Source organism: Polyodon spathula, chromosome 2 (genome assembly GCF_017654505.1).
Source record: "Polyodon spathula isolate WHYD16114869_AA chromosome 2, ASM1765450v1, whole genome shotgun sequence".
NCBI classification, from domain to species: Eukaryota; Metazoa; Chordata; class Actinopteri; order Acipenseriformes; family Polyodontidae; genus Polyodon; species Polyodon spathula.
Window position 1 is genome coordinate 22,587,304 of NC_054535.1, and position 17,556 is coordinate 22,604,859.

The window sequence follows — 17,556 nt, forward strand, 5'->3', positions numbered from 1 at the left end:
ATATATACACACACACACACACACACACACACACACACACACACACACACACACACACAGACACATATGTGTGTGTTTGCATATATTAAGGAAACACTGGAAAACTGGAAGTATGTGTGGAAAAACATGATACAGACATTTGAAAATGAATCTCCCTTTCATTGTTGTCATATTCATAGCTCTTTGCACACTGATATCTATTCTTACCTGTTTGGTCATTGAATCTATCAACCTTACAAACAGGTCTTGTTCTGTTCTGATGCCTGCAAAGAAATAAAACAAATGTGATTAATCCAATCAATAACAGGAAGTACTGTGCACAGAGGACACACTTATCAAAAGACAAGAACACCATACCTACAACCAGAAACAGCTGAAGAAGAAAATTCAAAGTAAATGTTTCTTGTAGAAGTTAATATGTACAACTGAGCCTGGCTCTTGTGTTATAAGAGAATCTTGTTGCTCACGCTTTGAGTGCAAAGTGCTCAAGAGCAGTCTGCCATAAAAAATGGACGTACAAATCTGTACCCTTTTCCTGTAGATGTAATGATAGTAAAAAGGAGCTTAATAAATTAAACGATAAATGGTTTGGTTGGAAGTCTTGTTCAATGTCATTCCATAAAGATGGCATTATGTTTAATCAGAGCGAGGAATAAATGTGTGTTTATTGTTGTTTTTTTTTACACCCCAAACTTCAGTCGTTTGCCTATTGCTTCCTGAACTGTCTGCACTTATATTAGACAATACTGGAAAAAGGAATATGAAATCTGTTCATTAATGCAGTGTTATTACTGAGACTATAAGGGCATATTAATGTGAGGAGAAGACAGGCTTCCAGGGAGTGCCTGAAGATGAAAAAACAGAATTACAGCTTCAGAAGAGTGCTGTAGTGGGAGTCGAGTGCTGTAGTGGGATATATATATATAATATATATATATATATATATATATAGAGTATATATATAATCTCTATTATATTATATATATATATATATATATGCATATCTGTTAACGTAAGAAAAGTGGAATTGAGCTTAGCCGACGAACACTGTTATATATACATATACAGATATATAAATAGATAGATATATAGAGAGAAAGGTCTATAAAGATAGAGACAGAAATAGAGATATAGAGATATCTATAGAGATGGAGAGATAATTCACACTGGAATTGACTGTTAAAACATATGTGATCGGCACACTCTCCTGAGTTGTGTTCAAAATTGGAACTGGGTCAATGAACAGTGATGTGTGTTTCACCAGTGTGTGTGAACTGACTGCCATCAAGGATCGCAACTCCAATAAACAAGATTTAAGAGCACTTAGTATCAGGCAACTCGAGCCCACAAGTCTTTCTGGAAAAAGCCACAGTAGCCTGTGTATTGGCTACAATCGTTGCATCTACGCAATAACTGAAACGTACAATTTACTGTGGCTATACACCGACTGCGCTCTGTAGTGTAAAAAATTGCACAATTTGATGGCCGTAAATTTCAACAGGTAAACATACTTTCATTTCATAGCAGTTTGAGGTGTTCAAGCTTATAGTGTGAGGATGGTGCCTCTCATGCTATGCGTAGTACATTCATGAAGTGTATTCTATTATATAAAGCTACATTTCAAAGTCAGTTTCAAACATAATGGGCAAGACAGCAGGCTGATAGAATGATTAAAGACTTCATAATAAATAGTTCTAGGCTGCTGTTTTGATTCTTCCTTTCTTCGTGCATTATGGTATAACAAATCTGATATTACTTTAATCTGAGTAATTGAATTACAAATGAGTGCAAAGCAAAAATACTGCTGCCCTTAAAAGATTTACTGCACCATCCCAAATCAGAAGAATTACCACTATTATAAGTAACATCAGTGTAGTAGTTTGCAAGATTGCCATTTTATAAATTTGCTTTCAGCTATAAATGTTTTTCTTACCATTGCTGTACAGAAGCTGTAACCTGTAATGAATCCCATTATTTGTCTTCTCCCCATTGTACTCCTGAAAAATAAAAAGATAAAGAAAAAAAAAAAAACAGGAAATCAATGAAAACCTGTCCTAATGCAACTTTCCCAGGATTGAGCAGATGAAGTTACGTCAGCCCCTCATGAAATAACATCTTCCTGCATCCTAAAATCCAGGGCATCACTAACATTCAAATATTGAACTACAATCTGATCTATGAGCCCAACAGATTAAAAATATACATTTTCCAGGATATGACACAGTGCACCAGAAACTATTAGAAAAAAAAACAAGCCCACTATGATATGGGACTTTATACCCTCTTTACAAGCTAATTGACTCAGGGCAGCAACTTGCCCCCCTAGGGAATCCCACAGCAACTGCAGCTCTGCTAGAATGTTTCTAGACAATAATAAAAGACTCAAATCATATAATCTCCAGCTAAGATCAGTAACTTTGTACAGCCAGGACACAAACCTGCACTCCCCTGACTGATTGACTCACCCTACATACCATGAGGCTGTGACTTTACTAAGTGAATCTCTCAGAGACCCCTGCATTTATTTTATTATTTCATTTTATTATCAGAACTTATAAATGGCAAGTGACTGATAGTATTGATGATAGCCACACACAGAGACTGAAGATTTTGCCAATTGCCAGTTTCTGTTGAATGTTCACTCCACTTGGGACTTCCTTGTAAGCGAGGCAGCTGTGACCACAAACTGATGTGACTTGGGACCCAAGCTGGCTCTGAACCCAGGCCTCCAGTGATGAAAGACCAGTGTGTTAACTCCCTGCATTCCCCAGTGGAAAGCACAAACAGTGAATGCTTACCTTGTCTTTCTCCACAAAGTCGATGTAGGAGGTCCTCTCGATCTCGACTGGCTGGCCTTGCCGATCATATAGCGCCAGGACAAAGTGGAAAAAGTTGGACTTTCTCAGGTTGGAGGGGGGCTGCTTCTCGTAATGAGCTCGGGCCAGGCCAACGCCGCTGTGGGAGAGGAAAAATTAAAACAAAGTGACGTGAGTGAATGGGTCTCTTTCAAAAGAACAATCTAGATATTTGAATTGGAAGGCCCCCAAACATGCAGCCTGTACTGTGGCTGCTACTTGCACCCTAAACACAGGCCTCTCCGTCTGTCAGTCAGTCTAACTCACTTCACAATAAATGCTTCACAAGGGCCCACAAAAATCTCAATCCGGACTCTCTTCTTTTTTTTTTTTTTTTTTAATCGATTTAGTGCTTGAGAAAGGTGTCAGGTTGACATAGACAGAAGGCTTCTGTACAGTCGGAGAGCAGGTACTACATGGATTCCTTTTAAAAAAATTCCCAATTTCTTTGAAGGAATTTAAATGAATATTTGTTGTGATTGTTCAACCACTTTCTTTTGAAGCCAATTTAATTGACACAGTGACTTCACTTTACGTAATACGAAGCTCATTTTAACAGAATGCTGCTAATTGCAATTGTGATCAATGGTGTGTTGGAATTGATTAAAAGGGAATGGGAAATGGAATTGGGAATCGGTTTTAAAATTCTTCAGCTTTACAGAACACATGTGTCAGGAAAATGCTTTTTCCAGAATGAGGGACTTCAACCTGTAGGAGAGTATTTTTTTAGAGTTACACCTCTAGTAAGTTAAGATAATTTAGAAGTCAGAAAGTTGCACCATATATGCTAATAATAGATTAAAACTTGACTTTAAATCACGGTATTAAACTATGATGTGAAATTCTTCATCTTACATTTTTTTTCTGTATAGCGCTACCCAATGGGTAAGTGATGTAAATCACACCATTACTTATTTATTTATTTATTTCTCTTAAAAGCTAAAGACACATCTTTATTTTTTTTTTCACAACTCTAGACGTAATCCTGCCACAGCTATGTATATACAGGATACTGAATGATCGTTCTTGGTACACAGTTTTTATTCGCCGCAGGAGGATGCCTCAGTAAGCCACAAGCCCAAATGGGGGGGTGATTTATGTAAGGTCATCCTTCTAAGTGCCGCTCCATCACTGTACTGGAATGTAAGAAACATTTGAAACTAGTCCCGGTAAGTATGTTATCCCACTTGTGTTACTCCACTTAAGTGGAATTTATCCCACGCTAGATATACCCTCGCCTGTGGTATAAATATACTGTATAGGCACACTATGTTAATTTAGAAAGCTAGTCTAAATCACAAAACAGTACAGTGTTTACATGACTACTAGACTAACGAGTTTAAAATAGGTTTGAAGGATGATAACTTCAGCTAGTTAATGATCGTGAGACACGTGTAAATGACAAGGACGGTAATCAACAAACGCAACACTGGAAAGCAAAAATGCTGACATGCTATAACTGTTCTAATTGTTGGACAACATGTTGTAATCATAAACATTTCTCATTCTATGTGGAAATTATACAAATAAATAATGATGATTAATGCAATTCATATAAACATACAGTACCGGGAGCATGGTATTTACAGAAAAAAAGTTTCCAATTTATGTTTGGATTGATAAATCATAAAATTGACCTCAGCTTGAGGGTTTTTAAGACATTGGGGAAATTAACATTAAGTGCAGTCTGTGAAGTATTTTAAAGGCGCCATCCTCAGCTACCAATGGTACAAAAATGCACAATGCTGAAACCAGTTGCAACAGCATGAACAAGAAAACACTTTGAACTGAAACCATAGCATCTTCCATCTTCAAATTTTCCACATTTATTTTCTATTATCATTATTATTATTATTAGTGACCATTTAAAGGTATACAAATCTACATTTTCTGAATATTTCATTTCTGGTCTCAATTATCTTATTAAAAGAGAAAAATAGTTTATTGTATAATTATTAATTGCTGTTTCAAAGCTTACTAACTAAGGTTCTTTTTCAGCCACAAGGGCTGTATATGAAAATGTGAATGGGATTTGGTTTTATGGTTCCTGAAAAATTGTATTTTTTGCCCCCGTGGCAGTTAGTAAATGAAAAACCGCTACATTTAAAAAGGGGACTGAAATTGTAATTTCACATTCATAGTTTCACACCATCAGAAATTCAGAATTTGGGAGTCTTTTCAGAAGCAGACCTAGTTGTTAAAAAAAATCCCAGACTTATTTTGCTGAGCATGGCAAAAAAAAAAAAATGCATCTGAGTAGGCACAGCAATATAGATTGATAGAGAACATGTATAATAGTTAGAAATTAATTTTAAAAATGTGTGTGTAAATATATATAACATGGTTAAGTGTTCGATGTTCATATCCATTCGTCTCGGACTATGTCTTTGACACTAGAATTATTGGAGATCCACGAATAACGCATTGACTGATACCTAAGCTGAAACCACTTGATCACTGTAGAAAAACCACGACAACAGGTAAAAGATTTCAGATCTTACTACTGATACACTGAGCCAGGTCTCCCTGATGGTAATGTCAGACTCAATCATAAAACATAAGCCTTTATGACATAAAAAGCATATTCATCATCACAGGATTGAAGGAGTGTGACTCTGAGCGTTTAACACGCCCTGAGATATGTTGAAAGACTGAATGAGCCAAAAGTCAAATAATGCTAAAAAGTAAAAATAGTAAAATATGCCATATAGAGACAAGAGAATATCATTTTAGATAACTGGATACACCAGACTATTATAAATATCTGATTGGAAAACATTAAAAGGCAACAAGCTATTGTTCGTGTATTTAATAAATCTTCATAAATGTGGTTATTAAAAACAAATGTTTATCTGTTTTTAAAAGTATATAAAAAATATATATATATATATTATGTACACGAGGAGACCTGCTTTAACCTTGCTCCACGCTCTGTTTGCATGCTTTCCAGGTTGGTGGAATCACGGGAGAATAACATCACATTACTAACAGGAGACAGCAAGCATGCAAAGGGTTATATTTGGGTTATATAAAGAATTATTTTATAACTCCAAATCTTGCGTCTCCTATTGTTCAGCCAGGTCTGAACAGCCAAAGGGACAAGCAAAAAACAGTTCCACATGCTAACCTTTTTTCTGCTAAACTAAACAGAGTGCTATCTCATCACAAAATCTTTCTGTAAACGCTGTAAACCCACATAACATTACAACTGTGATCTAAGAGAAAATACTTCTGTGCTGCAATAAAACAGACTTTAGATGGGTATCAAAAAACTAGCAGCTGCTGTTTTTCTGTCACTCGCTTAGAAATCATGAAGTTAAAAAAAAATATTTATTGTAAGAAATATGCAGTGTATTATTTCTAGAGCTCTAGCCACTGATTTTAGTATTAGGAGAGTCAATGAAATGGTGAAAGCTCTCATCAAAAGCAATGAAAAGGTGTTTTTATTTAAAGGTGCCCTGTTACTGCAACATATTACTTTCATGAATTGTGATTCTGCCATTTTTAAAAATATAAAAATCAGTGCTAATAGCATTTAATGTAAGTCACGATTATAGTACTTTTCATATATATTATATTTTTATAAATATGTATATATATTATATATATATATATATATCTATATATATATATTATATATATCATATATATACTTATATATCTATATATATATATATGTGTGTGTGTGTGTGTGTGTGTGTATATATATTTTTTTTCTTTTTTTAGTACATTAAAATGTAAGTACCTTCTGTACACTGCATGCATATGTGCAAAATCTATAATTTGTTGAGATCAAATTATTGCTGCATACATTTTCACATGAGAAGACTCACCTTTATTCCACACATTTAATTGGACCTTATTAAAACTAACACCAATTAAAGACTAAGAACCAGAAAAGCATACATTCCACATCTGTTTTGTTTTCTTATTTAAAATGTTAAAGTCTCTGTTTTCATTCAGTCAGGAAACAGGAGAGTATTATATATTTGAAAAAAATAAAAAAATTAATAAATTATTGATGTTTTGATGCTTTACAGACCTCTCAGTGTTTTGTAATATCATTATCGTGGATGCATTCATATTTCAATCAAACAGTCGTGATTTCAAATTAAGCATTTATCCAATCCGCACTACTGTTGCATACCAGACACTTAAGCACCTAAAAGCCTGTATTAAATAATAAAAACACTTAAAAAGGTTGGCCTAAAAGGCTCTCTTCTCTTGTTTGTTTAACCCTTCCACCCAAATCAATCAAAAACCCATAGCAACCAGCATACAGGACACAGGAACAATCAGAAACAGTGGCGTTGAATGCTGTTGAATTACAGAAATAATGTTCTCATTGCCCTGTAGAACTGCACGTCTGGTGCATTTAAACTGCAGTCTGACTGCACGGCACTGTTGTTTTGGACTGCATTTTCACTTTTTGTAAATGTCCTGGCAGCTGTTACAAAATGATCATTCAGTTGTATAAGTTAATTAATAAACTTGTTATCAATTAACTTATGTCATTTAAAATAAGACCATTTTTATTATACAAGTTAAATTGACCTAGAAGTCAGTTGCTGTGTTTCGAGAATTAACAGTGCACCTGTGCAGTCAATGCTTATCATTAAGGTACAACCACTTCAAATTAACCATCAGCTGTGTATTCCCAAAACTCTTGTGACAACCCAGTGTCTATAGATTTGTTTTCAAGTACAGTATCGCTTAAAGTGTGTGATGTAAGCTTACCGGATAATAATAATAATAATAATAATAATAATAATAATAATATAATAATAATAATAATAATAATCTTCAATACAATAAGTATTTAACCATTAAGCTGAGCTACAACAAAAAAGAGAATTTCCCATAATACCAAATTAAATGAAGGTCATTGTATTTGTATTGCTGCTCAACCCAAAAGCTGGAAGCCGTTTTAAAGTTCTCTCGTTAGGATAGATGATTTTAGACTGACAGAAGTTGTTTTTGTGGGTTTATACCTTCCGATAAAGAAAGCAGTGCACAGGAGTCCTGCCATTGCGGAGAGCAGCTCATCAGGTGCAAACTTCGCTTTTAATTAAAATCAATGCAGTTTTAAGATAAAGTACTTATGTAATTGCATTTTAGTTTTATTTCTTTAGGCTGGAACGATCAGCATACTGCACACTCTTACCGCACCTTTTAATTAAAGGTATTACTCCATAAGCACCCCCAACACACACACACACACACACACACACACACACACACACACACACACACACACACACACACACACACACACAAATTTGACAAAAGTTTATAGCAGAAACTTGTTAAACCGACGACGGAGGGAATAAAAAATGTTTTAAATGTTACACCTGGGACTGTTTAATATGAGATTCAATACCCATGGGAATTTGAACTAATGACAACTGTATTACCATATTCTACCTCTCGCTAGTTCAAAGTGCACAGGTTTTACTTAGTACTAGAGTTCTGCATAAATCAGTCAAGATTCAAAAACAGGACAATAAACCTGGACAGGCTGTCAGTTTGGAGAAAAACGATAGCCGTTTGTGGCTTTTCTTAACAATCTAATAGGACGGGAGAAATTAACTAATTTTGTACTTGCTCATACTGTGTTTAGCAATCAATATTTATTGATAACTGATTTGCAGAATCGATTTTTGTGTGGATACCATGCGCTCTCTTTTAGAAATAAATAGGAAATTGAAAAACAATGAAGAAGCTATACACCTAAGCCAAGCTTGGTGAGATACTGTATAGAGATGGAAAATGTTTTACTCTTGGGGTTGGTTCTGCATAAATCACAAAAATGGTTAGAGGTTACTTTAAGTGGACATAAATTATTTGTCTTTTTAAATATATGGGGTTTGATTACCTAATGACTCTAAACAAATTGGATCTGAATCTTAGAATGCTCTATAAAACAATGTATTTAGTTTTTAGTATGGAAAATGTAAATTAATTCTTCCTCAGAAGAAATATGAGTTATTTATTGCAGTGCTCGTGATTTGAATTTAGTTTGACAGGTAACTGTTTTTTTTGTTTGTTTTGTTTTGTTTGTTTGTTTTTTTTTACCATATTTCCTAACTATAAAGTCTCAGAATCACATTGTTTTGGGTAAATTAAAAACTGAAGTAAACATTTGAAACATATGCCCCAACATTTTTGCAACTAATTAAGTGGGAAACTCAATCACAACTGACTACAACCTTCAGAGGGTTTAGCTTTTGATCATTCTAAATAACGGCATAGAGGTAATCAAGTTAATATTTTTTTTTTATTTTGACTTTATTTTTTTATTTAAAAAAAAAAAAAACAACAACAAAAATGCTAAAATGCGTTAACCCTAGGTGACACCCTGGGATCCAAAACAACACAAATTATCATAACTCACTAAAACCCACGACTCACTAAAACCCTGAGACTCGTCTGATTATATATATATATATATATATATATATATATATATATATATATATATATATATCTATCTATCTATTTATCTATCTGTTCGCGTGTCTGCTCACACAATTTAAAACTGTACAGGTGCTAATACAAGAGAGTTTTGGATTAGTAAATCAGAATATGATTTTTCTAAAAGCAGATTTGTAATGTGTCTTTACATGATTTGGGCCAGATAATGCAATAACAATATTCCGAAATTTGTATTTTGGAAAACTGTGATTACATGAATTTGTGTCTATAGCTATTAAACAAGTGTGCTGAATTTAAAAATATTAAATAAAAATATTAAATGTTAGTTTCTTTTACATGATTTTTCAAAAACAAATACTTTCATGAAAGTTTTCCAAAAAAAAAAAAAAAAAAACAATCACTGCTGTGCGCACTTGAACAAGGTATAAACACACACACTAAAAAACTTGGACTCTGAATGAGGTATTGTACTGTTGAAAGTTTTGAGATGCAATATGTTTGATTGCTTATGCCATTGTGTGTGTACACATGAGTGCAACAATACCCTTCTACATTTTTTCAGCAAACCGATTACATGACTTTTCAATTCTTGGTTCTCTTAAACAAAAAATTGGTTTTGATCACCAACATATTATAACTATATATATATATATATATATATATATTATATATATATATATATATATCGATATATATATTAATTAAGAATAAAGTTAATGTAGTCAGTAGTATTATAAAAAAACTGAGAAAAAGAAACAAGTTATTAATATATTTATATTCAATTACTTTGTATTATTACAGCCTTCCACAGTTTTGTTTTCCACTTAAGCAGAAGCAGACTATAAATTAGCACTTTGCACACGTCAAACATGTATTTTACTTTAATCTTCGCTTCACTTTTTCTTGCAAACTCAAAACCTAATATTTCAACTTCCCAGTGCCTTAGAACAGCTACACCTGCTTTTATGGTATCGCAAATCAAGCAGCCACCGTGCACCACAGCCATGAAAACATTTATAGACATAATTAGCAACCTGCAGCTGAAGCCATTAGCTGCTCACCTGTATGGTTCTAATAGGGTTATATATTTCTTGCACAGTCACTCACTAATTGATTGCACATTTTTCTGCTACAATAAAGCACTTGTTTCAGGATGCCTTTTCCCTTTTCCAATGCTAACCACATCAGTGTATGTTAAAGCAATTAGCCCTATGTAATGTGACTAAATTTAATCATTTATCCTAGGAAGTGCTGGGTTACATTATAAAGGAATAAAATTGAAAGTTGGAAAAAAAATTGGAAATGTATTATAGGGTATATAATATAGATATTTGTATTTTGCTAACAATAGTCAGTAGCATTTAATGTAGGATAAAACTAGGTCAGAAACTTTTATTTGATTAACCTATACCTCATCGGGATAAACCAGTTACTTTTTATTGGAGCATTTTACAGCACTGGCAGTTCCACTTTGACTGCATCCATTTTTAAGGGTAATCACAGATAACTACATAACACAGTGACAATAACTAGACTCTTTATCACAGTATAGGTGATTCTGATACACTTTTAATATACTTAATTCAAAAGAAAGAAACAGCAAAGTGTGGGACTGCTTGACTAAAAAAACAAAACCCTTTAAATTAGACAGGGGAGCTATCTTAGCAGTCAACTTCATTTTTCTTCAGACTATTTTGCTAAAATGACAAGGAAGGAATTGTGTCTTTAAGGTTTCATTGGCCTTTTTACACAAACAGCTAAGACTGAAGCTGGTCCCCATGTGGCTAATTTGATTCTGAGACCCCCTCTACCCCACGCAGTGAATGGAATATAAAAATAAGATAAACTGAAAAAAAGACAGATTTACGTAAATTGTTCTGCGTCTGCAACTTTTAAGGACTGCATACCGCTGTTTAGAAGGCAAATTTTGCTAATGCCTGCTTTGCAAAAAAATATTGCAATTACAGTATATAAAATGCAAGACATGACATGTTTTGAAACATACTTCGGGGTCCATTGAACTGATCGAAACTGCTGTGAATGTAAATACTGGTAAAACCACACATAGTACCACGCATGTCTAATCTCCATAGTAAACGGATCCATTTTAATTACCTAGATTGTTTCAACAGCCCCTCCCTCGTCTGTATAAAAATGAAGTAATTACATTTTTATAATGTTTGCATTGTACTTCTTTTAATTCCAGTTTCTGATAGCTATGCTTTATATATAATACGCTGTAAAAGGGAAAAAAGCATCAGGTCTACTGCAAGCTCTTGGTCTTCCTATATGTATAAAAATATAGATAGCCCATCAAAGATTGCTTATCAAATTATGATCATGTTCTAATAATGGATCTGCAGAACATAAGGGTCTTCTCACTTCAGTATTATGACATTGCATTACTGTACACTGTGAAATGTTTCAGGTACTACAGCACTTATGTTTTACTTCTCAAGGACTGTGTAATGGTTCATTTAACTATGGCAGCAGAGATGTTATTGTAATGTAAACTACTGCATAGACAAACGTGAATGACCTTGCATATTCGAGCATGACGTATTGCTATAATGAATTCCAGGTTTCTTTGCGTTTAATTGTTTATAACCCTTGGTTTGCACAACACTCATTAACCTAGTTACTAAAACCATTTCAAATGCCAAAATAGCTTTCTACATTTTGCTTGTCTAACCCATACTTTGTAAAGATAAAAAATGCTGTATAAGGTTGTGACTGTGTCAGAGCAATAGTACATTTTTAACAATCATGCACGTCACTATTACGTGAAAGAACAACTAAGAAATATACAATACATTTCAGCTACAGCCACTTTCAAGCGTACGCCTTGAAAGACAATTCAAATTTGGAAACCTCCTAATTTTACTTGACAGCCTTCAATTTTTGTAAAAGTGTATTCTATTTAGGCAAAATTTTATTTTTTAAGGCAACCTTGAAGCAATCTTTCTTTTTTTTTCTTTAATTCCACGAAAATAATTTTGAATGAAGTGCAGGTGCCATTTATTTGTATTGTATTTTAATTTCTCAAATGGCTAATAATCACTCAAACAAAAGCTATTCTTTACTAAAGACTCTTTCAAAGTTGATGCCCTATTTTGGATGAAACCATCTTGTGGGAGAGATTAAAGTTAAAAGCCTGCCTCTTTAAGATAAGCCCAGCTTGATCACTCCAAGAACTGTATGCCGACAGCATGAAGCAACACAGCCTGTAATCAATACATTTTGAGCTTTATAGACAGTTACACTATTACAGCTACACAAAGGAAGTACTTCAGCCATAAATGTCTGCGATGGTACTGCGGTGGTAAAAAAGCAACTCAGTTCAGTTGTGCTTTTCCATATATTGTACTGCTTGTATCATTTTTATTAAATGTATATACTACAGGAGAAGACTGGATCATTGCTTTTCATTATTGCACTTGAAAACATTGCCATCATGTTTAATATTTTCATTTTTTGTTTGTAATTTGGTTTTTCACTGTTATGGAGCAAGTTTTTGCAGGATGGTAGTTAGATTGATATTCTCTGTTTTTTCATCATTGGTATTTTTTTTTTTTTCTGGTTTACATCATATTAGGCTAATTGCTTGATTGTGGATCCTGTGCATCCACTAAAGAATAGATGAAATTGACCCCTTTCTTTGAACCTACACCCTCCACAAAGAACAAGCAGTACACTCAATAATCTTACATGGCATGACTACCAGTATAGGGCATTGCACAACAATGGTTACAATGACAACACATGCCCCTAATGTGAAAAGTATCAATAATATACTAGATACAGGATTGTATAACAGTATACTGGGTGGGTGTGTATAGCTAAAGTTATCAGCACTGCTAACCTGGGGTGCTGGATTAACATGGGAAAAATACACAGTTTAGAAACAATGTTTTTGTCTGATAAGAAAAAAGGTCTTATATTGTGAAACAAGTAAAATTTAAACATTTTATCCTACTTTAATTTTGTGTACAACAGATTTCAATAATGTGTGTGTTGTGTCATTTAAATTCAGCTTGCTCTAGTGTTCTAAACAGGAGAGAGACTTTTTCTATGTAAAGTTGTATTATTAATATTATTGTTATTTTATTTAATAACGTTTTTTAATGGAATAATTGCATTTGTGTACTCTCAGGTTATGTTATATGTGGATGTCAGTATTTAAAGTAGTCACTAAAGAACTGTATTTGTATGTACTATTATTATTACTATTTTATTATTATTATCAATTATTACTTATATTATTTTTATTTGGTGTAGAACCATTTCTTTAATTATTGTTATTGTATTATTTTGCAGGGGAACAAGAATGCATAATATTCTCAAATTACCTGTTTCTCAATCTGTGATTCTTGTAAGTCACAACCTAATATTTGTCATTTTTGACCCACTACATTACACAAACCATTCAGTATTTCATCCCTGTGCATTTACTACATTCTGCTGTCCCCAAGACAGCGGGCCTCCACGAGATAGATCCGTTTACATATATTTCTAAAAGGGTAGGGAATTGATTTTGTAGGAATCAAAAGTACACTTCACTGCTTGTTTTCCATTCTTTTGTATGTATGCAAATCTAAACAAACTTAAAATGGTTGCAGTGAAGTCTAATTTATATAGTTATACATAACTACATTAGTATTGCTTGGCTTTGTCAGAATATGTTATAGCTGTATTTGTTTGAGACACAAGTCTACCTATAGACGTAATTAAAAGAGTACCGAAATTATGCTTTTAAAACAGAAAGTAACATGAAAATAATATACAGGCTCAATGCACTGTTTCTTTCAGTAAAGCTTGTACAGATAGTTAGATATTTAATGTTTCCTTTTAATTATTTTAATAACTATTTGGTATTAATATGTAAATAGAAGGTTGCTACCCTTTTCATCTGTACACTGAAAGAGGATAATCTTCAAATATTTCATACTTGAACATTTAACAATTTGATCATTTTCATTTGAAATTAAATACATGTTTTGTTTGCTTGTTTGTTTGTTTGTTGTTTTTGGTTAAATTGTGGGCCTGGGGATATTTACCACATCACCTTCGCAACGTGAATAGACTATTGTACTTTCACTGGAGAGATACTGGAACTAGCACAGAGCTACTTTCTAGCACTACAGGTGCTTTCTATTTACAACGTGAGTCAATATTTACATCCTTCAATCCTGTTCCTACTCTGTATGAATAATCCCATTCTAATAAACAACACAGGGACTCCAACGGAGACTTTTGGTTCATCAGAGCATGACAGATATAAATAAACTTATGCTAAGAAACAGTAATCTATACCAGTACCTTTAAGGCATTCATTTTGATAGGCCTGCTCTTAAACAAGTGGTTACACACATTTATATATATAACATTTATTGTTCGTTTATATACAGTAAATATATGTGAATAGAATATTAATAAAGGACGTCCAGAACTACTGTACATTTCTTAATGTACTCATAACGCTCCTCTATTCCCCCACTCTACTTTATTTACTTACCTTTGGGCTGCGGTGTTAGCGTCCAGTATCCCAGCACTTTGCATCCAAGACCGGACTGGTGTCATCCCGCTGGTCAACGGTTCCTCTTTCATGGTCAAAGCTCCCCGAGGGAGACTGTCCTGGATTGAGAACATCAAAAAAAAAAAAAAAAAAAAAAAAAAAAAAAAAAAGGCTTGTGGGTATTCTTCCTAACACCAACTTCAACTAAATATTCCACCTCCCCACACAAGACAGGGTCACCTAAAATTAACAACGGCTGCAGCAGGGGGGAAAAAAAAAAAGAATCTTCCCCAAAGTACAGAGTGAGAGTGAGAGAGAGCGAGAGAGCCACGTTCATCCAAAAACGAAGTCTAATATTTCCCTCTGGGTTTTCTTTTTAGATCCCAAACCAAGTGATTGATTCAGTGCACTCAAGATCAAGAGCTCGACTCAAGTTAAGATTAAAAAAAAAGATACAAGAGCTAGACATCAAGCATCTCAAGACGCCGATATAAACTGCGAGAGGCTGACTTCGGTATCTTCCAAAGAGGAAATTCACACAACTTGGTCAGAAGAAGGGAAATAACAACATACAGTACAGACACGCACGGAACTGTGAAATGAAAAGAGGGATAAAACAGACGTGTGCTTCAAAAAGGAGTAACATTAAATGATTACCCAACAAGAAGCAGGGATGGACCTGAAGAGGAGTGTTCTCCCTCGGGAGTGGGGGATTGGGTAGCTAGAAATCGGCTTCCTTCCCTCCCCGTCTCTATATGCTCCCTCAGTCCCAGAGGATCGCACCTTCTCCTGGGTTCAGAAGCTCTAGGCTCCCGGGGGGACCCACATGGTGATGAGGGCGGGGATTCGACCATACAAGGAGAGGCGATTTAAATGTTAAACCAACCGTTACTCAACCATTGGTGAGAGTCACAGATTACGTCATTTTGAAACTTGCCGCACTATATTCCCAAAACATTAGCCTGATATTTACAAAGAGTAAGGCGGACAAACAAGATTGCGTTTCTATCTGCATAGACCATATTTCACGTTTGATTTCACTACTGAGATACAATCTGCGCCAGTAGTGTTTTTTTTTTGTTTTTGTTTTGTTTTTTAATAAAGGGACAGTGCCTGATACATTTTAACAATGAAAAATGGGTTTGTCCAGAATGTCCATACAATACACTAGTGATTAGACTAGCGGCATGAACGGTTAAAAAAATCTATGGATAACTTGTGTAAATGAACACTGCAGCTATTCGCATACAAGGCAGCACTGCGGACGTTCGCATACAAGGGCAGCTATCGAAAGTAGATGATTTGATATATATATATATATATATATATATATATATATATATATATATATATATATATATATATATATATATATATATATATACACACACACGTTGTAGGCTATACGATATGCTAACGGTGGCAGTTTTTTTTTTTTTTTTTTTTTTTTTAATTGTCCATATATAAAATCCACACATTAAATATGTTTTTGTTGTGCACTAACTGAGTAACATCATTGATGCTGTCAGGATCTTTCCGACGTTTCTTTTCCTTTTCCCTAGCGTATCAGCAGGACAGGTTTTTAAAGGATAGTATCCTAAATTAAACAAAGTGGAGTCTAAAAAAACAAATACTGTTACCACTATCTCACAGGGAACATCTGTCATACAATGGTAAATAGTTACATGATGTTAAAACAAACAAAAATAAAGACAAACAGCAACCTCGTTATTATTATTATTATTATTATTATTTATTATTATTATTATTATTATTATTATTATTATTAGTAGTAGTAGTAGTAGTAGTAGTAGTAGTATTAGATATGTAACCAGATATCCATGCCCCAGTCGCCTGTCTCCATACCGTGATAATACGTGTTTAATTGTCCGTTATTGCCATTCTTCAGTAAAAGTCCTCCGTGAAGTTTTTAATTGTAAGAGATCTGTGCGCACATCAATTAAAAACAACCCTTCTCTTTGTTTAGCACCCATATAAACGGCACTGCATGTCGACCAAACAATGTAAAATATTTTAAACATGCATCTAAAGTATCTCTTCTTTTAACATATATTTTCTCTGTTTTCATTACAAACTGAACGTTGGGTGATAAGAACATGGAAACGATTTAATAATATGATAACCAAAACATCAATTATTATATCCATTGGTATCATTATAAGCAGCAGCAGATCCGTGTGCAGAACTGATACTCTTTCAGACATCCTTTGACATTTTATTTTGTACCTGCAAAGGAAGCCGAAACAACGTAAAACGCCGGTCACCAAAAATACTTACATTTAAAAAGTAAAACTCGAATAAAAACTATTAAGTTGGTGTACATTATGTTGTTTTTGTACATTTACTTGACTGAACTTTTAAAGTTATATATAAATATATATCTATATATATATATATATATATATATATATATATATATATATATATATATATTATTATAGTCTACAGCCTTACTGCAATTATAAAAGATGTGACGTTCTCTGATTAACAAAATTAATTAAACATCAGTCGACTAATATTTTTTTTTAAATAATCTTTGCATTTGTTGGTCTTCTTGACTAAGAAAAGATGCAAGTGATCATTTATTTGTGTGATTATTTTGTTACGTGCAGGTCTGACATTTAATACTGACAATGAAGATCCAATTCGTGTTTTCCTTTTTAAAATATTACGTCTCTGTATTTACAGTGATCCAATACTTAAATGCAAGGAGTTTTAAACACAAGTAAC

At 33.7% G+C, this 17,556-nt stretch overlaps 1 protein-coding gene across 9 annotated transcripts in view; it reads right to left on the reverse strand.

The window, feature by feature from the left end:
• The window catches only part of LOC121294161 (transcription factor COE3-like), a 137,101-nt gene extending 121,509 nt beyond the window's left edge, over positions 1-15,592 (reverse strand). For 8 of the 9 annotated variants that reach the window (XM_041217814.1, XM_041217806.1, XM_041217786.1 and 5 more), the window contains exons 1-4: positions 14,806-15,424; positions 2,799-2,955; positions 1,934-1,997; positions 208-263 (exon numbers count right to left, since the gene is read on the reverse strand). In XM_041217814.1, the coding sequence (XP_041073748.1) occupies positions 208-263; positions 1,934-1,997; positions 2,799-2,955; positions 14,806-14,939 (411 nt within the window). In that variant the 5' untranslated portion in view covers positions 14,940-15,424. Of the gene's footprint in view, positions 1-207; positions 264-1,933; positions 1,998-2,798; positions 2,956-14,805; positions 15,425-15,462 lie in introns of those variants that run through there. The other variant, XM_041217815.1, reaches the window with a different exon arrangement.
• Between the last annotated feature and the right edge of the window lie 1,964 nt (positions 15,593-17,556).